At 38.4% G+C, this 21819-nt stretch overlaps 1 protein-coding gene across 14 annotated transcripts in view; it reads left to right on the top strand.

The window, feature by feature from the left end:
- The window catches only part of CACNA2D1 (calcium voltage-gated channel auxiliary subunit alpha2delta 1), a 472576-nt gene that overhangs the window by 434432 nt on the left and 16325 nt on the right, over nucleotides 1–21819 (top strand). For all 14 annotated transcript variants that reach the window (XM_072147264.1, XM_072147265.1, XM_072147262.1 and 11 more), the window contains 10 exons: nucleotides 1003–1106; nucleotides 2330–2416; nucleotides 3433–3500; nucleotides 5539–5580; nucleotides 6726–6797; nucleotides 9017–9169; nucleotides 9245–9297; nucleotides 11224–11279; nucleotides 18408–18537; nucleotides 20857–20969. In XM_072147264.1, coding sequence (XP_072003365.1) covers nucleotides 1003–1106; nucleotides 2330–2416; nucleotides 3433–3500; nucleotides 5539–5580; nucleotides 6726–6797; nucleotides 9017–9169; nucleotides 9245–9297; nucleotides 11224–11279; nucleotides 18408–18537; nucleotides 20857–20969 — 878 coding nt within the window. The remainder of the gene's footprint in view (nucleotides 1–1002; nucleotides 1107–2329; nucleotides 2417–3432; nucleotides 3501–5538; nucleotides 5581–6725; nucleotides 6798–9016; nucleotides 9170–9244; nucleotides 9298–11223; nucleotides 11280–18407; nucleotides 18538–20856; nucleotides 20970–21819) is intronic.

Here is a 21819-nt window from a genome sequence, read left to right as displayed (position 1 = left end):
CTTTGCTTCTAAGAGTCTCTTCCTCTCTAAGCTGCTTTTGTATACCCAGTCATACAACTTTTGGGTCAGACATCAGCACCACCGAGGCTAATGGAGATAACCATATAGCAGGCCAGTTGTCTCTGCAGTATATGGATAACTGAATTGCTTCCATAAAGTTCTAAATGAGTACATTTTAAACATCTTTTATGTCTGATATGGTCCTTTGTGAATAAGGTTGTAATTGGATTTTTTTTCAAGCCACATATGTTTTCTACTTGTTTTTTTTAATGTGTTTAAAAGATATGGCCTAAGAAACATATTGGTTAATTTCTCATACTAGCCAGCTACCTCCGTCTCAGTTGCCGCTTACATGAAGCGGTGGTCAGATCTGATCACATTCTCTCCATTCTAGTTAAAGGAATCGCTGATAACAGCAATCAGGTTAGTTCTAATCACTGCTCCATTTGAGCAGTAAGGACAAATGGACCTATAAGTGGACCTATATTCTCAAGAACCAACCTCTTGACCTCTTTGACCCGATTGTATCTTGTGGTTATGTCATAAAAGCCTAAGATGAGACAGCACCTTAAAGGGGTTTTCCAACGAACACAAGTTAAGCCCTATCCACAAAATAGGGCCTAACTTGCTGATTGGTGGGGGTCTCAGTAATGGTGAAGGAGATCGGTGAGCAAGGCACTCAGCAATTTCCGTCAGATCCATAGAGATTAATGGAGCAGAGCAGTCTTGCACGGCCGTCTGCTCCATTACTCTGACGGAGTGATGAGTGGTTCAGCGGAGGTATGTGGGACCCCATCTGACCATTTGTTTTCATGATCTGTGAGGGTCTCATCACTGAGACCCCCACCAATCAGCAAGTTAGGCCCTATCCTGTGGATAGGGTCTAACTTGTGTTCATGGTAAAACCCCTTTAAAGATTCCTTATTTATTTGTAACCAAAGATGATATTTATAATTTTTCATATACTTTGTTTAATGCTTTGTTTATATACTTTGTTTAAAGTGCTGGAGAGTACTGGATTGAAGATCCTGAAACATATGAAGATAGCTACTATAAACGTAGTTTGGACAATGATAATTATGTGTTTACTGCTCCTTACTTTAACAGTAAGTTTTTATACTGGAATTAATTACAAATATGTATAGTGTTATATAAAGAGCTACAATTTCAATTTTAGGGGAATTGGCTAACTGTTGAGTAACAAATTATTAAGATGAGTGAGTAAAGATTTCACATGGCCAAGAACATTTTATTACTAGCATTTAAAGGGCTATTCTGGGAATATGAACGTCTGATACAAGAACCCAGCGTTATGGGCTTTCTAAAGTAGGCAGAGTTATCACCAAGATGGCCACTGGAAACTTATTACATATTAACTTATATTTGAAGGACCTATTTGTATATGATTTATGCTTATTTCTGAAATACTCCATTAATTAATATTTTGCAGGCACATTGGCACATTTGGCATGGACAGTTATTTTTGATGTTACTTGTTGCCCTGAGTTAAAGAACATTGTATTTGGTTTTATGCTGCAATATTAAATCCTTAAAGCATATGTGAAAATTCACTATCTGCGTTTACTAAGAGCTATCATATGTTGATGCACGAGCACTAACATATAATAAATAGCCCCCAAGGTCTCTAAATAATTTAATGTTATTCAATTAATAATTATTTGGTCAGACCGGATATGAACTTACAATCTCCACTCTCATACCATACCTTTTATCCACTAGGCTATAGACTGATTGTCAATGGAAGGATTTTATCTAACCAAGTGCTTCACTAGACCTTTCATAGAGTTACAGGGTTACACTGGTATATAGTGATTCATCCCCTCAGAGATCTCTCCCTATTTCCCTATATTTTTCTTTTCTTAATTAAAAAAGGTTCAGGCTCATTACATCATTTTAAAAGGTTTCCCCCCTCCTCTTGCCCTACCTCCCTTGGTGGCTGGTTGATTTTAAAAGGATGGAGGCAATAGATAACAGATATAGGTAGATTACCACAATCACAATGCTTGGATCGATGTATCACTGTCCCTTGTTTATCATGCTTGTTAGATTTTCTTTAAGACAGTCTCTGGATCACTTCAGAGAGCTTAAGGGAATATGCTGTAGGTGTGGTAAGAGTTAATAATAACACTTCTTGTGCTACTTAATTTCAAGTAAAATCTGTCTATTGCAGCAGATACAAGAAGTGCTAATTCTTTAGCACTGTAGCCATATGCAAAATAACATGGTTATTTAACCCTTTTTAACATAATTCATTGATGTGTCCTTTCGTATCCAGACCAAATTGTTACTTACATGCCTTTTTTTCCAGGAAGTGGATTTGCCTCCTTTGAAAATGGAATAATGGTGAGCAAGGCAGTAGAAATAACCATTGATGGTAAACTACTAAAGCCTGCAGGTAAGTGGTTTTACCTACAAATTATTACTTAGACTACTACAGTAGATTAGCCAGCGGGCATAGTGCCGGCCCCAGAGACTAAAGCACATTATACTAATCTGTTTCCATATTAAGGAAAGACTGGATAGGAAAGTAAGCTAAAGGAAAAAAAATGCCAAATATGTCTTTTTGACAAGATTCTTTTATATATGGTGATGTTGATGGCAATTTTTTAGTTTTTATGTTTTAGTGGCAAGGTGCACTTGCAGTGTTGAAAGTTCAAAGCTTTAGTACAAATTTTAAGAAAAGGAGGGAATGCAATACTGATATAAACCTGTGTCCCATTCAATAATTACCTACTGTACAGTAGGGACACAGCCACTATCTGTGCATAAATGTGTGGAGAACTGCAGCACAGTTCCATCAATTTTAAAACTCAGTAGACAGTTAAATTAGTTGAGAAAACACAAGGAGAGTAGTATGTTTGTGAAGCATGGGAAAGCCATGTAAGCCATGGAAAAATGTATAAGAACAATGTGCAGATATATGACTTGTGCATTAGTCAATATAGCTATAGCAAAATATTACTTGGAACTTCAGTATATATCATGTTTATTCTTCACATGAAAATGTATTAGTAGTTATAACCACTTTATACTGTTTGAGCATTTCAGTCCTCGCTCCTTTCTTAGCTCAATCATTAGAATCATTTTATTATTCTATGCTTAAAATATTTATGGGAATGTTTTTGTGAGATAATACAATTTTGATTAGTCAGTATGTGTTTAGCCACAACTATTCACTGGACACATCTTATTCTTCACACTAGAACCATACTGGCTATGTTAGTTCCTTTTTTACACTGTAATTGCTTAGACAGTAAAACAGATACAAAATGATTCACAACTTCATTTGATATTTTACTTATTGTTAAAAGAATTTACCACTTCAGAATACTTTCCTGGAATGATTCTGTGGTAGGTCGTTCATAAAATAAATTTATTAGACCTCAAAAATTTCATGTCATTTTCTTTAAGTTGTTGGAGTCAAAATAGATTTTCAGAGTTGGATGGAGAATTTTACAAGTGCCACCACCAAAGAACCAGTAAGTTTTTCTTTGTCTTTGGGTTATTTGAGGTGTGTAAGGTTTAGTTTTTCCCATTTCACTCATCTTTGTGTAGACACCATGAAAATGTAGAAAATGAGAGTGAAACCCTGTCAGTTTTGGAAATGTGTTTGCTCCTATCATCCTCCTTTGCTACTAGCCATGTGAACTTTTATTTTAAAAAAACATGTCAAGTCACCATACTTCTGGGGAAAGTCAGTTGTGCAAATGCTTCTTGTAACCCTTTTATTTTGTCGGTTTCATGCAATTTTCCTTCAAAACATTGTGCTTTGCAAAAATATAAATGAATAAAAATTCATCAAAATAGGCATAGCAGAATTCTCTCTGCACTTGTCAACATAAACATATCTCTAGGAACTCTTCAGATTTTACATATTCAAATGTGTATCAACCCCCCCATATTCAAAAAATGAGGTGTGAACTTCGCCTATCACAAAACCGTGTAAAATAGATACAATAGCCCACATTTATTAATAGTGAGGAAAACTGCACATAGGGTGCATAGTGCAACAGATTGATAGAGACCGTCGCATGATCTTCAATAATCTGGCACACCCTGCACACACTGATTATGCTTAAACCGAGTGCACCAGTTTTTTTTCTGGTGCAATCAGTTTTATAGGCGTGTGCCACAATTATCAAGACTTTTTACATAAATGTGGTGGCCGGTGCAAAACCACATTGGAAAGCCCTTTAGATGCACAGTTTTGGACACAACATTGACACAAAACTGGTGCAAGCAGTTTGATAAATATGGGCCAATATTTTGTGCATAGGACTACAATTTTATGCCAAACACACATTTTGTGTTTTGGTAGAGAGAGATAACAGTAGCTGACTGTTTTCTTTATGACTTACAATGCCTTGTACTCAAGATATAGGAACGAAGTGGAGAGACAAGAGGAGACAGAGAGCGCTCCTATGGTGTATTACCCTTGATAATATAGATATCAGTGTTGTGGTATTCCACCCACCTCTGAGAGTTGTGCATCAAGGGCACAACTCCTTTTGATGCCTGTAACAATGCTCTAAGCCGCTGCCTGGTCCCTCTGTTTACTCTCCTGTAAACAGTATTCAAAAGCATCCGAATGGGGTGCGTTGATGTTCTCCTCAAGTTTTGGGACATGAGACAGGCGCTGACTTATTCGAAAGCTTTTCCTTAAAAAAGGCTTTTTTTTTATTTAAGCCATAAATGGCAATAAAACAATAAAAGGTTCTTACAATAAAAAATTGGAATAACGCGTTTCGCGCCAGGACTTAGCGCTTAATCTGAATCTGAGGAAGCGCTAAGTCCTAGCATGAAACGCGTTATTCCAACTCTTTGTACTGGGGTTTAAGTACAATTATCATGTACTATAATATTGTGTTATAGATGTGTGGCTGATATTTAGTCCCATTGTGTATTTAACAAAGCATTTGAAGTCCTCTATGTCTTCTACTTCTGCAGTTATCATAAGAACAATTACAATTAATTTATCAACATCAAACTGTAAGGCTTTGAATGAAAATGAAAGTTGAGCAAATATGAAATGAGCAGTGGCTCTATGTAAGGGGCTACAACGATGATAATCTAATTATAGAAGGAATGTTTAACAAGTAGTTTAGCTCTTGTTCAGTCCATTGACACAGGAAATGTAACCACATAAGTTGAATACTGATCTAATGAGCAGAACATTAAAAGTAAGATTTGTCTCACTGTGACATTTAACATATTAATCAGCGCCATTCTTCATTGTAATCATTACAATAAACGCTGCTGGGCATAACATATAAAAGGACAAAAGCATAGCATAGTTTATTTCTAACAAACATATTAGAATCATTTATATTCTGTTGACACAACGTTGTAAATTTAAAAAACAAAAGTCTTCGCAATTTACTCAATCTACTGTTAACAATGTGATTTTCTGCTTGTCTCATGAATAATGTGCTGCTGTCTGGGGGAAAATGCCAGAGTTTGATCATATTCCTTTGTGTCTTTTTTTAATGAATACAATTTTCCATTTCCCCTCTCCAGTGCCGGATGGATGAAGTCTGCAACTGTAAACTAGACAGCTCGGTAAGAGTTCTCAAACTTGTATAAAGTAGGAATCTGGAGTTTACAGCTGTGTTTTCCCAGTTGGGGGAGCCGGTGATCAGTGATATTTTATAGAAAAATATGATATATAGAGTTTCATGAAAATGTGCCACTTATTGTTCATTTTAAGAAATATATCACTGCCAAACGATAGTGTGAATGTAATTTTGTCGATGCCAGCAGATGTGACAATATATTGGGGGTCATTTACTAAGGGCCCGATTCGCGTTTTCCCGCCGTGTTACCCGAATATTTCCGATTTGCACCGATTGTACCTGAATTGCCCCGGGATTTTGGCGCACGCGATCGAATTGTGGCGCATCGGCGCTGGCATGCACGCGACGGAAATCGGGGGGCATGGCCGAACGAAAAGCCGACGGATTCGGAAAAACCGCCACATTTAAAAACCGAAAATGTGTCGCTTGGGAAGCGCTCACCTTCACCTGGTCCAGCTCGGTGTATTCCGGCGCGTTCAGATGATTTTCAGCGCAGCAGCGCCACCTGGTGGACGGCGGAGGAACTACCTTCATAAATCCCGGCCGGACCCGAATCCTGTTCAGAGAACGCGCCGCTGGATCGCGAATGGGCCGGGTAAGTAAATATGCCCCAATATCTATTTATTTTTGGTAGATTACAGGGTTATAAAACATTTATTTGCTGCAGTTGTTACACAGTTACTCACATATACATGTTATCAATAGGCCTTTCTATGAGGACCAACGCTTTAAACCTCTTGCGCACAAACGTGTTTGTGGAACGTATGTTAGCTTTTGGATTTTGCAGCTATAAAAGGTTTCCACATTGTATAATGGGCTCATACACATGGCCGTGTATGAGCTGACTCCCCAAGATTAAAACCTCAGGGGATATCCTATTCCTGCCAAAGTTCAAGCAGTCTTTTATATGCTCATCGGCGTGTGAGCAGAATTTGGGCACCTTGTTTGCAGCCCATGAAAGAGGCTGTAGAATGAAAGCCAGTTGATCCCAATGCTGCTATAGGTCACAAGGCTGTCCTGTTGTTGACTTCACCATTGTGGTTGGAAAACTATATCTTCAAAAGTTTGCATCTTATTTTTCCAGTAAAAGGCTTAAAAGTATCTTAATAAAATGTATTTCATATTTTACAGCAATTAGACTGCATAATTCTTGATGATGGTGGTTTCCTATTAATGTCAAATCAAAAGAGTTACAACACTCAGGTATGGCTTTGACTTTCTTTATCTCTACTGGGACAGGGGCAATAAGTATTGCAACCTCACTGGAACTTCGGCATACCATTTATAAGCCAAAAAGGGGTCTTTTACCGCATAACATTTTTGAAGATAACTATTTGTGAAATATATATAAATTGGATATTTTAATGTTCAAGTTAATATTTTTAAACTTTGAAACACCTTACATGTGAAAGGATTGTTTTACACAGAAAATTTAGGAAAATGTATTGCAGATGCTAAGCCTTTGCATAAACTTGGCATACAGAATAAGAAAACTGTATGAAGTTTAATTTTCAAACATGTTATAGTTGAGATAAAATTGCTTATGTGGTCCTGTAATAACCTTTTTCCTATTTTATACTAAAGTATTTTATCTGAATGGGGAATTATTAAGATAAATTTATTAAAGTTATTTTAGCAATACAATATTCACTACTTTTAGGTTGCAAACCATCATAATGGTTGGAATTATTTTTACTTTTGAGTATCCTTTTACTAAAGCACTATTGCAAATAAAAAGACATTTCGGAACTTGAAGGTGTTAAAAGAAGAGGTTCTAACACTGTCAAAAGTTTCGAAGCTTCATTTATTGAAATTAAATCTTAGAAGATGTCAGTTTTCATTTGGGCTTTCTCATAGCTAAAATACACATGTGTGATACAATGTTTAACATAACAGAGTATATTCAATTATCAAACACATACAGGAAAAAGTTATAAAAGTACTTTTAATATAAGAACATAGAGAACAGTGACATGATATAAACTTATTGGAGGTCTTTGTAAATGTTGGTGTTTGTAAACCAACTGCTTCCTTTATCAAATGTGTATTTATTAACACCGTTTTTGTATTATACATTTTTATATGATGTGTTTTGGTGGGTAATAATACCTCCTATTTCAAACAACTATTACAATTCTTTCTGGCTTATTTTTTCTATTTTGTTTCTTTGATACCATACATTTGGAATTGAATACCAATAATTAGTGAAGTATCACAATTCTTGAAACCAAAATGATACTTTGTGATGGAAAAAAAATAAACTTTTCGTGTACCTGCACATGTTATTGAAATGGCCTCTGGATTTACCCCTTTATTAATCCGTAAATTGGCAAGTTTCTAATGCAAAAAATACTTTGCCATAGCCAGGGGTGTAGCTGAACCTTTGCAACATTTGCATTGCAACTTTTTTCCACACCAGTATAATTGACATGTCACATGCAGACTGGGAAAGCATTTCCACTGGGGATTTTTTTACTGTAATGCCTGTATGGTTTACTATATTGTAATGGTAGACATGGTAGTGTCATTATACAGTGTGTAATTCACTTTGTGTCATATATTTTATTGATTAAATGTAATACTATTTATTATATGCTTTATATAACAATGTAGTGATAAATAGAGATATCTCTTTTTACTATTTTTCAGTGCCATAGGCTTGAAATGCAGAACAACACTATTTAAGCTTTAGTTACTCCTCCCATAAATAGTAGTTGAACATATAGCTCACTGGTAATGCCTCCTATGGGGTTTGAATTTTGTCAGTCAAAATTCAGATAAAAGACTGTTAAGTAACCTTGTGTCAGGGGGAACCCTCCCAGAGATCGGGAATTACCCTATATGGTTAAGCGGTTGGATTTTCCAATGACCTGTGTCGGTGCTCCTGTGCTCTGCCAAGAGAATCAATAACATCTGGGCTACAAGGGAACAGGCTGAAGTCGGAAAGGGGGATTCCCTGGAACAGCAGAGACCTCTTTATAGTCACTCAGTACCAAATATTACATAACCGGTTGATGCATCATGGTCTAACAATATCCTTTATCCTTTATGATTTAATGAAGAATGGTGAATCCACACCTGAATGTAATCATGATGGCATAGTAGTGCCTGTGTGATATCAGTAGAAACCGGACTAGAATAAACAATCAGGCTCCTCCTGCAATAGCCATGGTGGTAATAACATGAATCACTACTTTATAAACTTTTAAATAGTGGTAGCGTAATCTGAGGTTTACATCCTAATAAATAATTTTGCTTATCCTACAATGCAAGGTATAATAAAAAAAAAAACCCACAGGTTATATGTACCTCAAGAAAATACCAATCAAACCGCCTCAACAAGTTAATTCTGCAATAAATAAGCCCTTTTTGAAAGCATTTTTGGAAGAAAATTGAATGTTGTTTATGTTTTTTATTTCTAGATTGGAAGATTCTTTGGGGAGATTGATCCAAACTTGATGAGACAACTTGTCAACATCTCTGTATATGCATTTAATAAGTCTTATGACTACCAGTCAGTATGTGATCCAGTTGAAGAGCCAGCAAAAACAGCTGCCCCTCGTTCTGTGTTTGTGGTATGATATATTACTTTGCACTATATAGCAACATAATATCTATCTCTTTATAACAAATGTGTCCTTTAATTATAGCCTACCATAGCAGATGTTTTAAATCTTGGATGGTGGGCCTCTGCTGCTGCTTGGTAAGTTCTTTTATTAGACCTGGTTATTTAAGATAATTAATGATTTATGTATTCTTTCACTCTATATTCAACTTAAAAAGTTTTGGTCATAAAAGCAATCTCATTGAAATAGTCCTAGATGATCCAGTTAAACTACTTTACCATACTTGTAGGGAAACATTTTTTTGAATGAAATTTCCTCTCGCAATAAAAGTTGATGGCTGGAAGGATCTGCAGTGATCCTTTGACCAACTTTAATTTTAATACGGGTTTGTCTATCACCAAACTACCTTTTTAAAGTTTACCCATTAGTTTTACACCCCTCACATTTATGTAAATATTTTATTCTGTCTTTCATCGAACAAAATTAAAGATGTGGCAATGCAGTAGTAGTAGTAAAGTAGTCTGTGCACACTTTATACATCTAATAAATTTACTGTTCCCTCAAAAAAACTCAACAAAGGAAAAAAACAGAAATGTAGATATTTTTGCTAATTTATTCAGACCCTTTGAGATGACACTCATATTTAACTCACATGCAGTCCATTTCCTTCTGATCCTCCTTGTGATGGAGTCCAGCTGTGTTTATTTATACTGATTGGACTTAATTATAAAAAGCACACACCTGTCTAAATAAGATCTTACCGCTCACAGTACATGTCAGAGCACATGAGAATCATGAGGTCTAAGGAATTCCCAGGGATAGATTTGTGGCAAGGCACAAGGATTTCTGCAGCACTCAAGGTTCCTAAGAGCACAGTGGCCTCCATTATTCTTAAATAGAAAAAGGTTGGAATGACCACAACTCTTCCTCAACCTGACCATCCAGTAATACTAAGCAATCATAGGAGAAGAGCTTTGAAGAAGAGTAAGGGCTTTATGTCAGAGTGGGCCAACGGAAGCCTCTCCTCAGTGGAAGACATATGAAAGCCTGCGTACAGTTTTATAAAAATACATGAAGTACTCCCAGACCATGAGAAAAAAGATTCTCTGGTCTGATGAGATGAAAATTTAACAAATGCCTTGTGGAGAAAAGGCACTGCTCATCACCTACCAAACAAAATCCCAACACTGAAACATTATGGTGGCAGCATCATGCTATGGAGATGTTATTGCATGTAGTGCAGCGGTTTGCTGACTATTCAAAACACAGGCAGCAGATAACCGATTTTAACTGTTGCGTGTATCTGCCCGTAGCCCTAATTTCTTTAGCATGGCAGGGGTCGTCTTGGAGGTGTGTTCAGGGTTATTAACATTTATGCTCTTCCTCAGTATGTCACAGTACATGCTGGTATCATGGTTTCGTCAATGATCTATAGCTCCTCCAAAAGCACTCCGGCCGCTGTGCGGGCAGCTTCAAAAAGATAACGGTGCATGTCGCCATGACAGTCTAGGCTGTCTCGTTTTAACCATTTCATTACAATGTGCAATTTGCACATTTTAATGAATGAGGAGGAAAATCCCCTTCCAAACCACCCACATACTGCCAAACCACCCACATACAACAAAGTTTTAAAAAGTTATTAGCGCCAGTAGATGGCAAAATCCCCCCAAAAATTTTACAGGAGGTTTTCATTTTTGTAAATGTATGAAAACATTATAAAAACTAAAAGTAGACATGTCATTTGGGGAACACAGTGAGAGCTGTAAAATCCAAGCCCATAAGAAAATGGTGCAAATACGTTTTTTCACCATTTTCACTGCATTTGGAATTTTTTCCAGCTTCCCAGTGCATGGCATGGAATAATTAATACTGACACTATGAAGTGCAATTTGTTACGCAGAAAACAAGCCCTCACAGAGCTCTTTACGTGTAAAAATAAAAAAGTTATAGATTTATATATACATTATATTACATAAAAATGTGACCTGTTTAATTAAAATAAATATTGCTTTCCTTTATTAACAGTTAATGAAAAAACTGACTGTATTAAACATTTATTTCAGGTCTTTATTGCAGCAGTTGTTCTTGACCCTAACTTTCCCAAGGTACAATGAGGCAGGTATGTATTTTTTTTAATTGTTATTACACTTTACTATTTTTATTTTTGTAAATGATGCTAAATTATTTATGCCTTTTACAGTAAGGCATCTTTAGTTGCTCAAGTTCACTGCAACAAATTTTGATGACCTACTTTTAATTTTGGTGCACCAAAGCCACACCTCCTTTCTCTGAGGCCATGACCCTTTTTTGTACACATTTGAAAAGTGTCAAAATATGGTCTAAAAACCTTGATGAATGTGTTACACTGGAATTCCAGTGCAGATAGCTTGATAAAGCTACCCTATGGTGTTAGGAAAGTGTGTTTTACATTTTTGCAAATGTTACATATTAATTTATAAAAATATTGAATAGATTCTTAAAGAAATAGTAAACTTTCAGAATGGGCCACTTTAAATTAAGTGCTGGAATTTGTTTAAGAGCAGTTTATATTCAGTGCCTCATTTAATCTGGATTTATTAAAATTTGATTTGTAGATCATCATTGCTAGCAGTGGTATATTATGTTACTACTTCAACTTTAGGATTACAACTCTAGGTTTTTTTTTATTTTCAGTGTCTCAATTTGTATGGTGATTGCATCATTTAAAATATCATGTATCTATTTATTAGGTTTATGGCAATTAATTTTTTTCAGGTTATGTTAAACTTTGCAGACATTTTTGTATTGCTCTAACGAATTAAAAATGAAAAAAGAAGCAACTAGCCAATACTCCTTATTAAAATCTAACAGCTCCTTTGATTACCAATATTTGCATACCAGTACTGGTCTTAATAAAAATATTCTACAGATGAACATGGATTTTAATACTTGCCTACTTCCATGCAGCCTGTGTGTGACCATGTTAGTCTCCACTCCTCCTCATTCATCCAGGTTGCTGCAGCTAACACCCCCCCCCACACCTTTCCTCTGGGCTAACTACTCACTGCTGGCAAGGAGCCAGGTAATGTGAAATGATTCAGAATGCTGACAAAGGCATTTTTAAAATCAGCATAGCGTAGATATAAAGGCAGGACACAAACAAGGACAGTGAGCCCTGACACTGAGACCCCCAATCTGTCCCTACCTACTTATTGGTTCCCCCCTAAACGGAGGCCAATAACTGGGCGACTTACCCTCCCTGGGTAAGGTGTGAGCACGTAACAATACAGACAAACAAACACAATAAGGCAAGGTATACAATCCGATTCAGCAACAGTGGGGAAATAACAATAAACAAATCACAATCCAAATAGAGTAGTCAAAACACAGGCAAGAGATCAGAAACCAGAACTAGAGAATGCAAGAGAAGCTAGTGAACACAGCAACATAGCAGTTTTACCAGCAATGAGTCAACGCTACACTTGACACTTTTAGGGTACCTAGGCCCTGCCACAGGTGGAAGGAGAAAGCAATTACAGATCCACAGTGTTAACTCTTTCAAGACTGAATCAGTAAGGAGTATGGCAGACATCAGGTCAGACAGCCATAGAACTTAGTTCAGACTGCAGGATGATGAAAAACTCAGTGCCTCCTAATCCTACCAGCACAGATAGAGGAGACGCAGAGAGCAGGCGCAGATGTGACAGTAGGCTATTAGAATTTATCACCAGCTAAAAATGACATTCCTGTCACTTTAAACTAATCCCTTTTTTTCTGCAACATAAGTCATATAAATTTAACAATACCATTTTTGTCATAATATCACATTAAAGCCCTTTATGATTCCTAAAATAAAAAAAAACAATTTAGTTTAAGAATAGATTTTTTAAAAGCATAAATACATACTTCAATTTAGCATTCCAAATGATGAAATTCTGCACTTGAGTCCTGACTTTGAGAATTAGAAGAAAATGGGGTGGAAATTTATCAAGGCTTGTATGCCACTTTTTTGGCAAGCAAGCCTTGAAATAATGGTAATTTCTGCCCAAGAATTGCAATTATTTTCCCACTTATACCACCAGGGAATGGAGGGGCATAAAGTGGGCCATGCTTGGAGGTAGAGTTATAGCCTGCACCCATTCTGTATCTTAAAATATCCGGAGTCCGGAGCTGATATAACCGGCAGGTGGAACATTACATTTCATAATGTAGCAAAATTTGCATTTAATGTATAATATAGCATTGAAATAAATGGTATGTAATGCCTTCATCTATAACACTGCTACATATGTAAACTTCATTCTTCATTTAAAATGCATTCGATTCAATTAAAAATTGCTGCTGAACTTGACCTTGTTTTTTGGATAGTAGGTTTTTATATACACAAAATGCATCATTTAGTCTGCTGAGTAGTGAATAATACAGGCCAGCATTTATCATTTAAATTAAATTACAGTTTGTTTCTTCCTGAATTTTCCTGAGATTCTCAAGTTAACAGAATCCTCAGTGCAATGTGGTAGTATACGAAATCAAAGCAGCTGTTAAGTGAAGGTCAGAAAAGTACATGTTGAAATTTAATGAAACTGATATGTTCTTACACCAAATCTGTAGGTGATTTAAACTATATCCTTGGAGCAATTTGTCATAATATCACTTGGCTCCAGTAACATACCTAAGGGGACCTACTTATACTATGTACAGAAAGCCAAAGGACAATAATGAGTACAATTCAAGGATAGAAAAATAAGCTGTGAAGATGTGTAGGTGAAAGTCTTCTGCCTTGGAGTTAAAAAATCATGTCATAATTGAACTAACTAGGAATATTATTTAAAGTAGAACAATTTTTTCAAGTTTGGGGTGTAAAATGGATTCAACCATTTGACATAATTACAAAAAAAGAGTAAACAAATGTCACTTTACAATACAATGGGAAATATGCAAATATGTTTTCCAGAATGCGACACGAAAGAGGCATAGTTTTCCTTGTCCCATCCTGGAAAACTTATTTGCATTTTTTCCAGAAACCAATGGTGAACCAATGGGTGTAAGTCCCCTTACAGTGTGAGATTAAAAGTAACTGTACTGAGGGTCAGAGAATTGTGACCTACCAGCTCAATGGAAATAACAATAGGAGGGATTTATCACAACTTGATGTATCTAATGTGCTTCTTTTTGCACCAAAAAAAAAAAATTTTTTTGCCCCATAAATTGTCCAATAATGTTGCAGTTATGGACATTCACATAGCAAATAATTTGTCCATTAGGACATTTGTACCCATTGGTCAATAAAACTTAACTTTTAATTCTGTACTTAAAAGTGGACCAACCAAAAAAAAGAAAAATGTTTAAAATTTCTCAAACAGTTCTTACTGAAGGCAGTATACTCGAGGGCATATACAACAGTAGGAGTGCCCCACAGTACTGTGTAGCAATCGTGCTGCTCCGTTATGGCTCTCCAATGTAACCGCTAAGGTAGCCACGGGACTGAGCTGGTGCTCTATAGGTGTGTGGACCCTATCCCGCAAAGCCTCTTCCCCTTTAGAGATCGCACCATGCAGAGTCTAGTTGAGTGCATGTATACTCTAACATACGGACTAAGCGTGCTAAGGGGAGGAGGGGAGAGGGGAAGGGAGGATTCCTATATGCTTGCCCTATTATCTGAGCACTCACTGCAAACACACATTCATACGAAAATTTTAAAGTTGCCTGAAGGAACTGATGATTCTAAAAACATTCACACAGTAGCCCCCCCCCCCCGACATGTTTCGCCACAAGGGGTGGACATGCACCATTTTAAAAAAAATTGTAAAATTACAAACATTTGACTTTTTTGCTGAATAAAAACATCAGACCACCATCAGACCATCCCACGTGTATAAATAAACTTATCTACATGTGAAGAGCAATGTAAACCAAAATTGGAACAGAAGCCACTAAAAGAAAGTAAAGGGAAAGCCTTCCAGTATTGCGATTATGGGCCACTTTTAACTAAAACAGTGCAAACTGCACTTTGTGTAGTGTGCAGGGTGCGTCAAAATCATTAATTGTGGCCTCATTTTGCATGAATCTGGCATTTCCCGCACTGCCCTGACAGTGTGCACTTGTTATTGTCATGCACTGTGGATAGCACTTTATTCTTGGAGTGCTCATTTTAAATGTTTTTAAATGTCAGTGTTTAGTGTTTTGTATAAATAAATTGATATTTCTTGCTATATACTATTGAATATAGTTGTCCTTTTACACATCCTACCTGTTTTTCTATACTAATGACAGTGTGCACTGTGATGAACTCCCAATCTCGAGCCCAACTGCGGGATGCCCTTAAGCTCCACACACTAAATGGCATCCTTACGCAAAATTTACCCCCAAGCATTTAGCACCAAGACCAACTTAATGTCACCACCCACAGATTTACTAAGACGGCCGAAGGCACCTCAACCACACAGACAATGCGCGCTGATGATTCTCACAGAACATGCAGTCACTATATGTTAAAGAACATAGGGTATCTCGATCCTTACTCTCCCCTGTAACTTAGGAACCATAATTATGAATTATGTCCCAGTTATGGACAGCTATGATATCTCTATTGTCTGTTCTGGCTTTCTGGCAGGAAAGCAACCCACAGGCCTTCTAATCCTTTGATCTCCTCTTCTTTGCAAGCCTTGCTCACATGTGGTGCACAAACAAGCTTCCTCCCAATCTTTGATCACAAAGAGACCTCCTGGTGTGGTCGGCCCTAGCTAGCACTGGCAGGTTGGAAAGAGTAAATACCATTTGCTCTGCCAAATGGAGTCTCATGCATGTAGTGTCCTTTGGTCAGTTATAATTTTTTTCAAAAGGACAAGAAACAATGAAAAAAATGTAAAGCTGGTGCAATATGATCACATGCACCAACTGTTTTTTGGTCCACCTTTAACATAGGGTGTTCTGGGTATTTTTAAAGCCACAACACAAATGAGTCATGCTTGACACTTATGTGGCACTGATATTTCAAGCAATTTGCACATAAAAGAATGTGCAAAGTCCAACAGAAAACTGGCACAAGATCATTATTAAATGTGCCCCTACCATAATCACTACTGATATACAAACCACTTTTTTATGCTGAGCTGACAGCATGGACACAATGGGGGTCATTTACTAAGGGCCCAATTCGCGTTTTCCCGGCGTGTTGCCCGAATATTTCCGATTTGCGCCGATTTTCACTGTATTGCCCCTGGATCTTGGCGCACATGATCGGATTTTGGCGCATCGGCGCTGGAATGCACGCAGCGGTAATCGGGGGCATGGCCGAACGTAAACCCGACGGATTCGGAAAAACCACCGCATTTAAAAAGCAAAAGTGTTGCGGAGCTTGCACTTACCTTCACCAGGAATAGGCCGGTGTACTTGAGTGCATTTCAGTGGACTTCAGCGCAGCAGCGCCACCTGGTGGACGTCGGAGGAACTACCTTAGTGAATCCCGACCGGACCCGAATCCACCGCAGAGAACGCGCTGGACCGGGTAAGTAAATCTGCCCCATTATCTACAAAACTGTTGTGCTCTGCACCCTATTTTGCATAATAAAACACAGAAATGTAGATATTGTTGCTAATTTATTAAACAAGAAAAACTGAAATATCAAATGGTCATTTCCTTCTGATCCTCCTTGAGGTGGTTCTACTCCTTCATTGGATTCAAGCTGTGTTTAACTAAGCTGATTGAACTTGAATAGGAAAGCCACACACCGGTCTATATACAACCTCACAGCTCACAGTGCATGTCAGGGTACATGAGAATCATGAGGTCTAAGGAACTACCCAAGGAGCTCAAAGACAGAATTGTGGCAAGGCACAGAACTGGAAAAAGAGCATAGTCGCATCAATAATCCTTAAATGGAAGAAGTTTGGGGCAAAACACACCTTTTTCATCTGGTCGTCCAGTCAAATGAAGCAATCGTGGGAGAGGAGCCTTCGTGAGAGAAGTAAAGAAAAACCCCAAGATCACTGTGGCTGAGCTACAGAGATGTAGCAGGGAGAAAGTTCTAGAAAGTCAACTATCACTGCAGCTCTGCTTCAGTTGGGAGAAGGTTCTCCTCAGTGAAAGACATATGAAAGCCCGCACTTTGCAAAAACCACGTGAAGGACTCCAAGACTGAGAAATAAAATCATCTGATCTGTTGAGACGAAGATGGAATTTTTTGGAGTTAATTCTAAGTGGTGTGTGTGGAGAATACCAGCCCCTGCTCATTACCTGCCAAATACAATCCCAATAGTAAAACATGGTGGTGGCAACTTCATTCTATGGAGTTGATTTTCAGCTGCAGGGATAGGACATCAGATTGCAATTGAAAAAAAAAAAATTAGGCTATTTACAGATATGCTGTGGATGAAAATTTCTGTTTGTTCACCTGTCAACAAGACAATGATCCTAAGCATACAGTTAAAATAACAAAGCAGTGGCTTCAGAACAACTCATTGACCATTCTTGACTGGCCCAGCCAGAGCCCTAACTTAAACCCAATTGAGAATTTCTGGAGAGACATGAAAATGGCTGTCCACCAACGTTCACCATTCTACCTGAGGGAACTGGAGAGGATCTGCAAGGAAGAATGGAAGATGATCCCCAAATCCAGGTTTGAAAAACTTGTTGCATCATTCCCAAGAAGACTCCTGGCTGTACTAGCTCAAAAAGTGCTTTATGGCAATGTGATATTTCAGCTTTACTTGTTTAATAAATTAGCAAAAATATCTACATTTCAGTTTTTTTCTGTCAAATTAAGGTGCAGAGTGTACATTAATAAGCAAAAAAGAACTTTTTAGATCTTACAAATTGGCTGCAAAGAAACAAAAAGTGAAAAATGTAAAGGAATCCGAATACTTTCCATACCTACTGTATATGTATTATAGAGAAGCGACAAGTGATATTAGGCCTTTATTAGGTAGACCTTGTATTTTGAGAGACTGCTTGCTGATTTTTATAGTTTTATAGTCTCCACTATGTATTGACATATAGAAGTGGGGTGACATCCTGTAGAAAGGGGTTTGTAATGTGAAATGTGTATCTCATTGACAGAGCTTCCTCCTTGGAACCCATAACCTATTCATATGTTGTGTATTTATGTTGTAATGATCAATTATTGTATCAGGTATAAAAATAATTGATTGTTTTGTGTGATAGAGACTGTATCTTAAGAAACAAAAATTACAAAGATGCAGCACTATCATTTTCTGTAATCTTTTTGATGCTTAGTATAATTTTATTAACGATAAATATGTCTTGCAGCTGAATTTGATGATGATGATTTTTCTGCAATTCTGGCAAAACAGAGCTGTATCACCGAGCAAACCCAATATTTTTTTGAAAATGAAAATAGATCATTTAGTGGATATCTGGAATGTCCCAACTGCACAAGGTAATAAAAATGAATGTTCCAAAGTCCTTTTTAGCTGCTTAATTACCGTATATACTCGTGTATAAGCCGAGTTTTTCAGCACAAAAAAAGGGCTGAAAAACGTCCCCTCGGCTTATACACGAGTCAATACGAGTAAAAAATCATTAAATATGGACTTAAAAAATAATAAACTTACATACTCACGCGCCGTTGGCCCCGATGTGCAGCGCTGCTCCCTCGATGTCATCGCGGCTCCTCTTCTTGCTTCAGCGCCCGTCTTCTGTCTTCTTTACCCATCGTGCTGGGCGCAGCCAAGTTTTTCTCCCGTCAGCAGCGGGAGAGAACAATGGCGGCGCCCAGCACCATGTTAAAGAAGACAGAAGATGGGCACTGAAGCAAGAAGAGGAGCCGGGAAGCAAGAAGAGGAGTCGCGATGACATCGGGGTAGCAGTGCTGCGCATCGGGGCCACCGGAGGGTGAGTATATAAGTTTTTTTAAAAATTCTGGGCTGTATACTACTGGGGGCACGCTGGGTGGCTGTATACAAACGGGGGCAGGGTGAGTGGCTGTATACTACTAGGGGCAGGCTGGGTGGCTGTATACTACTCGGGGCAGGCTGGGTGGCTGTATACTACTCGGGGCAGGCTGGGGTGGCTGTATACTACTGGGGGCACACTGTATACAACTGGGGGCAGGCTGGGTGGCTGTATGCTACTGGAGGCAGGCTGTATACTACTGGGGGAAGGCTGGGGTGGCTGTATACTACTGGGGGCACGCTGTATACTACTGGGGGCATGCTGTATACTCCTAGGGGCACGATGTATACTACTGGGGGCAGGCTGGGTTGGCTGTATACTACTGGGCCTTGAGTCCTGTTTGGCGAACTCTGCGCTGGGGTGATGGTGCAGGTGCCCATAAAGAGGGCTCTAAGTGCCACCTCTGGCACCCGTGCCATAGGTTCGCCACCACTGCCCTAATAAATGCCATTGGAGCCCTTTTTAGGGCAAATCCTTCAGTGCCCGATAATTAGTGAAAGAGGCTACTGGGGCGTGGAGCAGTCGGAGCTGAATCTACACAGTGTGGCTACTTCCGGCTCCAGTATCCTCTCTCAATTCACATACTTTATCTTCTATGCACAGCTCCTGGTAGCTGCGCACACTCGTCTGCGTTTGAGCTGGCAGCTGTGCACACTGGGTTCTTAAGCCGGAGCTACTGCTCATGCAGGCTATGCATACAGGCTCTGCATACAGGCTCTGCATGCATATTCTATGCAGGGTGCGGACGAGTATTCACAGTTACCAGGAGCTGCACACTGAAGGTATCAGGATAGAAGGATCGAAAGAGGCTACTGGGACGTAGGGTAGCCGCGCCGTGTAGCTTCAGCTCCGGCTACTCCACGCCCCAGTAGCCTCTTTTTCCAATTTGCATATTAGGGCAATAAAACATGTACAAACTTATTGGATACTTAAAGGGGTATTCTCATCCGGGCATTTTAATTTAATTTAATTAATTGTCCTTATGTAAACATTTCTTCAATCAGATGTTATTAAAAAAAAGGTTCCTGTGTGAAGATCATTTCTCATAAATGTAGTCATGTTGTCCCTTAGAAACGAGATAGCTTCCTCGAATACGACCACGTCACATTTTGGCAGCGGTGGCCAGACAGGCGCTATTGAGTCCTGCCTGACAACGTGGCTTCAGCGATCATTACTGCAGGATGGCTGTAGGACATGCAGTAACTCCTGGACATTTCATATACAAAAATGTTTTGATTCTTTGTGCAATCCCTCCAGCAGAGGTGGTCGTATCTAGGGATACTGTCTTGTTTCTAAGGGACCATATGACGGCATTTATGAGAAATAATCTTCACACACGTAAAAAAAAAATTTAATGACATGTAATTGAAGAAATGTTTATATATGGCAGATTAATTCATCTGGATGTGACTGCCCAGATGAGAATACCCCTTTAAGGATTAGCCCTAAAAAGGGCATTTATTAGAGGAACCTACCAGATCTAACTTAATAGGTAGATCCGAGATGGCAAGTTTCCTTTAAGTACTGTGGTTCTGGAGAGTAGCAAGAAAGCTAAGGAAGGTTGATGAACATATACCCAAGGTGAAATAAAACCTGGTTATAACTCTAGCTTTATGGAAGACTAGTATATACATGGGAATTTGTAAACCTCTTAGGGACCTTGATATTCCCTCCATTTATGAAACCATAAACAATCACACATTTCTGGCATATTTAAATTGTTATATATTTGGGATACATTTTGCACATTCTTAAGACCTTTGCTTATTATTGATAATCAAAGCAATCTAATTATTTCTTTCAGAATTTATCATGTTGAAAAGATTCTCAACACAAATTTACTATTCATAATTGTAGACAACCCACACACGTGTGAGTTGTGTGAGCAGCAGCCTTTGATACAGGCAGAACAACGCTGTATCCTTTCAAAGTTCTTACAAATCTGTACATATAAATTTCAATTAACTTCAAACTAATGTAGGTAAGGATCTATGACCTGAAGAGGTTTTTTTTGTGATATGCTACACTAGAATTTGGTACTGTATGCATGGAATAGTGTTATGGGTCTTTTTGATATTGGATTGTATTGATAGTGATTTATGCATAAAATGTCACAGTTGTAAAGAAAATCTACCACTCGGTAGACACTTTTTGAACTATGAACACTTACTGGTGGACCTTTTCTTCAGTGTACTCTTGAAATACCTGTAAAAAGATGAAAGATGAAAACTACTTTATAGAATATGCTAATCAGTGCTGATCACTTGTGTGGACATCACACAAGCTGCCCAGCCTTTCTTCATTTCCTAATTATGCATGCCTGCAGTACCCACCTACTCCTCTCTCCCGCTCCAGAGCAGTTGACGTCGCCCAGCTCTCGGGAAGTCTTGTGCGTGCGAGTCGACTTCTAAGCTGAGACCTGGACCGCTCATGCACGTGAGACTTCCCGAGAGCTGGTTGACATCACCAGCTCTCAGGCAGGGGAAGTGGAATGGTTGGGTATGATAGCACTCGCCGTAGGTGTACATAATTAGGAAACAAAGAAGCGCGGGGCTGCCTGTGTGACCTCCACAGAAGCACCCAGCGCTAATTCGTATAGTCTATAAAGGCTTTTTAAAATCTTTTTACAGGTGTTTCAAGAATACTGCAAAGGAGTTTCAGAACACTGAAGAAAAGGCCCACCAGTAGTTCTTCATAGTTCAAATAGTGTCTACCCGAGTGGTAGATTTCCTTTAAGGCTACCAAGGGCCTCTGGCTTTATAGGCAT

This window comes from Engystomops pustulosus, chromosome 4, assembly GCF_040894005.1.
Source record: "Engystomops pustulosus chromosome 4, aEngPut4.maternal, whole genome shotgun sequence".
Classification (NCBI taxonomy): domain Eukaryota; kingdom Metazoa; phylum Chordata; class Amphibia; order Anura; family Leptodactylidae; genus Engystomops; species Engystomops pustulosus.
This window is presented reverse-complemented; position numbering and strand designations above follow the sequence as displayed.